At 32.5% G+C, this 8,840-nt stretch overlaps 1 protein-coding gene and 1 pseudogene across 1 annotated transcript; one reads left to right on the forward strand and one right to left on the reverse strand.

Moving 5' to 3' along the window:
• Positions 1 to 482: 482 nt before the first annotated feature.
• On the reverse strand, positions 483 to 872 carry LOC111037872 (annotated as a pseudogene).
• A 6,215-nt stretch (positions 873 to 7,087) lies between these two features.
• Positions 7,088 to 8,066, forward strand: LOC111037873 (zinc finger protein 525-like). Its single transcript, XM_022320716.1, has one exon. The coding sequence runs from the start codon at positions 7,141 to 7,143 to the stop codon at positions 7,936 to 7,938; it is 798 nt and encodes a 265-aa protein (XP_022176408.1). The 5' UTR covers positions 7,088 to 7,140; the 3' UTR covers positions 7,939 to 8,066.
• The last annotated feature ends 774 nt before the right edge of the window (positions 8,067 to 8,840 follow it).

Genomic DNA, 8,840 nt, shown 5'->3' on the forward strand with positions numbered 1-8,840 from the left:
GCTAATGGCCTCAGTTGCCGGGCTTAAGATCAATAAAAAAAAAAATTCTTTATTTTTTATTGAAATGATATTTTACTAAATACCTAGTGTATTATCTATTGTTCGGACACAGGTCAGTAGCTAGAGTGCACTGACCATATCGTTCGACACAACCCAGTTCTCACCACGCATGCGCCGTTGGTGAGACTGGTCGCGCTTCTCTTACAAACCAGTGTGTGTGTGTGTGCGTGCATGATAAACGTGCTGTAGACCAGCGGTTCCCAATTTTTTTTTTGCCACGGAACCCTAATCGATTATACATTTTTTTGCGGAACCCTAGTTTGATAACATAAAATTATCACCTAGTAGTTTTATATTTTTATGTTTGATATGAAAAGAAAGAACAAATATAAATGAAAAACAATTATTTTATGTATTAAAAAACATTTACTGTACAAAGAAATACAATGTAACTAAGTGCCTGTTTTTATCAATTTAATATTTTAATGAGAAGAATGAAATTTTTTCACATATTTTCTTAAAATATCACTAAAATTAGGCTTTATATCTGATAATTGAATGCGAAGATCTGGAGCTGCATCAAGTCTATTTCTGTACTTGTTTTTGGTGTAAGCGTAAGCTGAAAAACCAGTCTCGCATCGGTAAGTCGTCACAAACGGAAGCAGAATTGTAATAGCTTTCTCAACAATTGTAGGATATTCATCTTGAAGTCCAATCCAAAAATTATTAAGATCAAAATTTTCAGCTCCAAATTATTGTTTAAGAGAAGATGAACATTTAATATCAATTAAATTCTCATACTCAAACACAGTAAGCATTGATGGTTTGGTATGATCTGCGAATGGATTCTGCAACCAGTTCATGTCCTGTAACTTCTCCGGAAAATACTCTTTCAAGGATTTATTTAGGCTTATTAAATGCTCATGTATATTTTTTTCCACATCTGAAGTTACTTGCAACTCATTTTCTTTCAGAAAGTCATTTAAAATAATAAAACATTCGTAATTATGTTGATCAACACATTCAATCCAGAAATCAATTTTGTTTTCAAGTGAAGAAATTTTGTCATTTACTGTAAATATATTCGTGGTTTTTCCCTGTAGAGCTTTGCAGATTACGTTAAGTTTATCGAATATATCGGCCAAGTAAGCCAATTTTATTAACCATACCTCATCATGCAATAAATCAACAAACGCGTCAGTAGATGCAGAACCGGGTTGTTTGGTGAAAAATATATTAAGCTCGTTGCGCAATTCAAATAGCCTCAATAAAACTCTTCCTCTTGAGAGCCATCTCACTTGTGTGTGAAGAAAAAGTGATTGATGCTGACTTCCTATATCTTCGCACACTTTTTTAAAAAGCCTTGACTGGAGTGGACGTGATTTGACGTAATTCACAATTTGTACAGCTTAATCGAGAACTGTCTTAAGCTCGTATGATATTTTCATCGCGACAAGAGCATGACGATGTAAAACGCAGTGACTGCTACTACATTTAGGTGCAACACTCTTGATTCTTGTTACAGTGCATTTTATTTTGCCGATCATAGCTGCTGCTCCGTCACTGCACACGTCAATGCATTTGTTCCACTCAATATGGTGCTTACTCATGTGACTATCAATAACTTTAAAAATTTCTTCTCCAGTTGTGTTAGTTTCTAAAGGTGCGCAGAGAAACAAATCCACTTCAATAGATCCTTTGAAGGGGTATCTCACAAAAACAAGCAATATTGCTAGCCCGGCGACATCTGTACTTTCGTCTAATTGTATTGCAAACATCTTGCTGTTCTTCAATCTACAAATTAATTCATCTTGAATGTGGTCTGAAATCTTATGAATTCAAACAGATATGACGTTATTAGAACACTGAACTGCTGTAATTTTCTTCGCTGCATCTTCACCGAGTACGCAGCTGACGATTTCTGTCATACATGGTTTTATTAAATCCTCTGCAATTGTGTGTGGCTTACCAGCACGAGCGATTCTGTAACTTAGCATGAATGATGCTTCTGTTGCGTTTTCATTATCTGTTTTTGCATATTTGTGTAAAGCAGCCACGCCAGTTTTTTGTACTTCTTTGTGTCTTTCAAAAAAGCTTAAGCTTTTATCTTTCAGTTGCGGGTGGTTGGTGTCAAGGTGTCGTATTAGCTTTGCCGGTACCAATGAACTATTAAACATTATTTTGTTGCAAATAACGCATTGTCCATCCGGATTCTCAGCCATTCCGACAGGAATAAACCCAAAGGACAAATACGATTCGTCATATTTTATTTTTTTAGAAGTAGTTCTCTCCTGAGGTAAAACAATTTCACTAACAAGTTTATTTTGTCGTTCCTGTCCAATATTTACCAAATCCTGAAATTAATTGACAATACTTGTTGTTATATTTATAATTATTTAAATTTAAATAAAATAAAAATTAAATTAAAAATTGGCCATAGGTGCCCCTGCGCCCTCAGGCATTTCAATTTTATAAAGAAAATATATTATAATTTTGTACAAAATCAACAAATATAGTAACAAATATAGTAATAAAAATGTAATAAACCAATAATAGGTTTATAAATAAGGCTTTTATAATAGGTATATAATATTCTTATTTCTTACTGACAAACTAGAAACATCTATTTCCGAAATATTTTTATTATTTTCTGCTGGTGAACATGCTAAAACATTTTTTCCACTTGCGAGGCGCCCCGTTTTGAGCCAACTATCCATTATTATAAACTGAAATAAAATAATAACATGTAAATAAATCGCTCTTATTTAATTATGCACAGTGTGCATACAAATCTCTATGAATAAACAAATACATCATTACCTGTGAAATCAAAAATACCAGATATAAACAATCGCGATATGAACAAAACTCACTGCAATCCACTTCTTTTTTCACTAGTATAATTACGTTAACTTCTGCAGTCTTATCGCGGTCTTTACTCGAATGGAGCTGGCAGCGGCTACGTGCGCTTCCCCACTCCCGCGATGTTTTATCAGTTCGGTAAATCCATGCGTATTTTTATCGTGGGCCACCGCACGTGCGATTAGAAATACTAGTAGAAGCATGAAATCAAACACATAACGAATGTGTGAACAACGGCGGCGCGGTCTTTTTTATGAAAGTTTTGTTTAATTTTTGGACGGTACGCGGAACCCTTGAGGCCCTTCCACGGAACCCCGGGGTTCCGCGGACCACCTTTCGGGAATCTCTGCTGTAGACAATACAGTTGTCTCCGTAATAACCACGTTTTTATCACGGCGTTTTTTTGTTGAATAATTCCTTTTGCAGTCGCCATCTAAGTATTAGTTTAATTTTCGCGCACCGCATGTCGTGGACTTGTGGGATTAGGCCTTAAAAACGTGCGATACATCACGGTACGGAAACGTATAATATCGTTATTTATGTTCATCTAAGTCCGCGTCATTTCAATTGGTAGTCACGAGTCAACATTTTGCGGTGTAGCAGTTGCCGCTGTCCGCATGCCTGACCAAAGGAATGATCGCTTTATGAGCTACGTTGCGATAGTCGCTACACTAGGTCAGATATATCAATATGATTACAATTGTTGTTGTCAATATTAAATTGTTTATTTGCTGGTAATAGTATTTTTGTTGCGCCGCTGCCGTTCCTACGAGAACGGCGGTTGTCGGTCGCGACTTGCGAGGTGTCGGAATTATTAAGTTTACCCACCGGTTGGTGTCATAATAATATAAACGAATTAGTTATAATGAAAATAAATAATATGACATATACAATCAATAATAATAATTAATAATAATCAATAGAGGAACGTCCCCAAAATATGAAATATATAATAATAATGCATCTAGTACACAAATTTACCGTCCAAAAGAGGGAACTTAAAAATATATATATAAATACAAGACCAACGTTACCACTGACTACGACAACTCTGAATGGGACACGACGATGGCTGGTTGCAGGAGAATGCAGCTGACTGGGTCCTCCACACCGGTAATGCGATAGCAACTTTAGACGACTATTACATTTTTATATACTTGTATATATGATTCGCTAATTTCACTAGATAACGAGCGTTTCTCAACAGAGTTTCCTTTATTCAATTGTTTGCTCTATAAATAATAAATTAATACACAAATAAAAATATATCATTAAACTATGATAAAAAATAACAATACGAATAGAAATAATGGACGTCTTGATTTATTAAAATAAATTTTGTTTATGTTTTAGGGGTTAAATGTTTGTAATTTTGTTTAAAAATATAAGTAGGTAATTAACTAAAATATCTAAATTGAATTTATTATTTTAAATATTTTAATGCATATTTATTAATATAAGTAGGCAATCAAATAGTTTTAAATTTTAATAAATATGTGTATGATTTGACAATAAATAATCATATTCATTTACGATATATTTCAAAATTAAAATCATCCATCAAGACATTAATTATGGTACCTAGCTTTTTTAAATTAATAAATAATTAAAATTAAATTGTACTTACTTTTTCGGCATCAAAAACATATTTTTTTTAATTTGTCTTTAAAATGCATTATTTAAAATTCAATAAACTATATAGTATACAAAGTATAGTAATTTTCAATTACTACAGAACTTATTTTACACAAAATATTGTAAGTACTTTTACTAATTATTATAATCATAGACCAAGGAAAATAATTAAAATGTTCGATTGCAAGCCGATTGTCGTCGTTGTGGTTGTTGGGTGGGACACTGATATCAACGACAACGTAATACGTAAACATATATCTCGAATAAAGATACCAATAATTATTAACCAACCTATAAATAGCATTCATATTAACTGATAATCAATTATTATTGCCAGTCTGGGCGTCTGGCAGTATAATATTATTATTTTATTTTCCCGTAGATATACGTACAGATAATAAACGATGATAATAGGTAATGTCAAATATTCGTATTTGTTATTTTTCGACAGGCTATGAAATATTATAACTTATAATAGACAATAGTACCTACCTAATAAAATATGATGATATTCTATTTAAAAATAAAGACTGTTATTTCGGGGGTTGGGAGCAACTAGCCCCCCCCTAAATAAGCCACTGGTGTAGAAATGTCCTATTGATTATATTATAATAATGTTTAAGCGGGACGCCAGTCCATAGCAATGTATTATAGGCCTATTATACATATTATATACTTCCCTGTTTATAATTTATGATATAGGTTAATAATTTTACAGTCAATAATAAACTGGTTATCGTTTTGAATAGATAAAAAAAATGTTCAATTAAAAATTTTAAGAAGGGGATGCATTCTCTACATTTATGCAGGGGATGCAGCTGCGCAGCCTATACACCTCGTGTGCACGCCTACTTAAATCATAAATATGTGGATTCCCATTTATGACACATGAATTAACTTGTTGAATTGTAATAAACCATCGATTATAATCTCTGAATCAGATTCCCCTAAGGTAAAATCTGATCCACCACAGACATCAGTACTACTACCCAATAAATACAAAGCACATTCGAACATTTTCGTTAACAATCCCCATTTTATTACTATACTAGCGTTCACCAACTTACAGTGACTTCCAGTATCCTATGGTATGTCAACATTTAAAATATAACATAAAATATAATAGACTTATAATTATTTATCATATATTATATTATAACATACATAATCCATACAAACATGAACATGCAGTGGCGTATATGAGGGGGGGCGATAGGGGCGATCGCCCCCCCCCCCCCCCCCCCNTATGATTGTTGAACTTATAAGTGTTTCTAAATATTTTAATTAATAAGTAAATAATTTTTTTTGGATGAGAAATTTTTGTGATAACTGTCAACTGATAATACATAATACAACCGGATTACTGATTAGTGATTGCTCTATGGTACGCAAAGATGGAACATTTGGCCCGAGGACTGGGTGACGTAGTCGTACCAAACGAATGATGGAACGGAACGTCATCTGTCGAAATGGTTACCTAATTAATGGTCACGATGGGTCATTTCGTTATTGTGATAAACTGATAACTTATCTGATACTTATCTATGAAAAATTAAATATGATATTTATGAAAATGTGTTGTGTTTGTTCGACTGTTCCGTTCGCCTGTTCGCCATACAATCGTTATTCGTACACTTGCGACTTGCAACTGATTTAACATCCCGTATCCCCGTGCACGCTATATTTTATATACGCAAACAAGGTTCTAGGGGAATAAAAAAAAAAATCAAGTTGTCAAGTTTTTCGAGTTATCGCAACTCGACTGTATAAAGCCTTACTAACAACCTTGAAACAAATGTTTTCATTATTCGGAATGTGCCATATGCTTAATTGCTCTGTATTTAGTTTTTAGTAATAGTAGTTACATTCTCTCTTTGTTATTTTCGTTTACTACTCTCCTCGACTTCACACATCCACTTTTTGGCTTTTCCACTTCTTATTATTTATATCCTTATATTAGTCATATCTGCTACTTTATATTATTTTGTCAATAGGTTAAAAACTTGGCTGAGATCAAAAATGGGCCAGGATCGGCTTACAGGGTTGGCATTATTAAACATTCACAGATCTATAGAAATAAATGTTGATGATGTAATTGATCGATTCACAAGTCTTAAAAAAAGAAATATAGATTTTGTTTTGTAATAAAAATTCTTTAATAAAAGTGCAAAATTAAATAATAAAAATGCTTTGTTTTTTTATATGTCTAAAAAAAATGTTTTTAATTGGTAGGGCGGTTTACTCCTCTTAATATCGCCCCCCCCCCTAGGTGAAGTCTCAAATACGCCACTGTGAACATGTAATGGTATACTATAATAATACTATTATGTGCCTCTATGTGTATAGTTATTTGTATACTTGTTTGTGTGATTGATTAATACAAACTAAACTAAATAAAATAATTAATATATTGTTTATATATGATTATATTATACATTTATTTTTTAATTCTTATTCTATTTTGATATTATAATTAGGTAAATCATTAAATTTTAGTACCAGTTGGTAACAATACATTCTAATTCAACATAAATAAAATAGTCTAGTAACCAGTTCATTGTATGAAAAAATTATTATTTTTCAGAACCGGGCAAAATAGAATTGTGAACAGTGTCGATTCTGATTCGGGGTCAAATTATTAAGATGAACGACTCCAACTCTAGCCAGAAGACACACTGGGTGTACAAATGTAACATATGCGACAATAAGTTCTTCAATCATTTAAGTAGTTTTATATATCACAAGCGGACTCATACAGGCGAAAAACCATTCTCGTGTGACATTTGCGATAAGTCATTCAACAAGGGCGGCAATCTAAATAAACACCTGCTGACGCATACAGACCAGAAACCGCACTGTTGTGACGTTTGTGACAAGTCATTCATTCGCAGTGATGCTTTGAAAACCCACCAGCTTAAGCACAAGGGTGAAAAACTATACCCCTGTGACGTCTGTGAGAAGTCATTCTTTCGACGTTCTAATTTGAAAGAGCACCAGTTGATTCACTCAAACAAGAAACCGTACTCGTGTGACGTCTGTGAAAAATCATTCATTCGAAGTGTTACTTTTAAAGACCACCAGCGCACGCACACGGGTGAGAGACCATACGCATGTGACGTATGTGATAATGTATACGCCGGTCGTAGCCAGCTAGCGACACACCGACGGGTGCACACAGGTGAAAAACTATTCCCGTGTGATGTGTGTGATAAGTCGTTCTTTACAGGTTACATTTTAAAGGTACACCGGTATACTCACACGGGCGAGAAACCGTACTCATGTGATTTATGTGACATGCCATTTAATCGAAAGAATAATTTAAAAGCCCACCAGAAGACGCACACGGACGAGAGATGGTACTTGTGTGAGGTGTGCGGAAAATTGTACAAGTTTATGTGTGGTTTAAGAGCCCACCAGAAGAAGACGCATACTGATATGTGATTTAAGAGCTGAATAAGTTGATGTTATGTACAGTTATCGCTTGTTTAGCCTTTCATAAAAATTAAAATTATTGAATAATAAAATTGTAAATATCTATAGTATACATTGCGTGTGTATTTCGCTTATCAAACGGTAGGATGTGAATATGTAATACGGTAATATATATATATATATATATATATATTTCGAATCAGTTTCAGAATCTTATTATTTGTATGTGTCAATTATATTTATTATTATTTTATATTTGCTATATTTAAGAATCAGTTCTATAAATTAAATTGTTTTCATCATTTTTATGATTAATTTTTATTTATCCCTAATATGCAATAAAAATTGTAATTTGTATAAACAAACCATATTTAATAGAAGAAAAGCCTAGTTGAATAAAAACTTTAAATTGGATTAAACTTCAAAATTATTGCATTTTCCTAGTCCCAACGCTAAAATGTTGGGTTAAAAAAAATATAAATGTCTACAGACGAAAAAAAGAGATTATAAAAATACAAACCTTTTAAACCGGCTACAAACAATTGGTAAAAAAAATTTTAATTCGAAATTTTGAGACTGGAGAAATTGACCTTCATGAATTGACCGTGTGCAATTATGTTTATAGGTTAGGTTAGGTTAGGTTAAGTTATACTTCATAATATATATTTTTATCATTTAAACAATGTGAGTAATGACTAATGTGCATATTTAATTTATTGAATAATGTTGAGATGTGAAAATGAAATCCAACTACATATAATTTGAATATAACCGTTTTATTAGGTCAAAATAAAATTAAATTTAAATATGCATTATATTAAATATAGGTAATATATAAATATTACTAAGTTTTTAAATGGAATAATTTTATACTTCAAATATATTATATAATCGCTAAATATACTATGTAA

The sequence above is a fragment of the Myzus persicae genome, unplaced genomic scaffold (assembly GCF_001856785.1).
Source record: "Myzus persicae strain clone G006 unplaced genomic scaffold, MPER_G0061.0, whole genome shotgun sequence".
In the NCBI taxonomy this organism is placed as follows: domain Eukaryota; kingdom Metazoa; phylum Arthropoda; class Insecta; order Hemiptera; family Aphididae; genus Myzus; species Myzus persicae.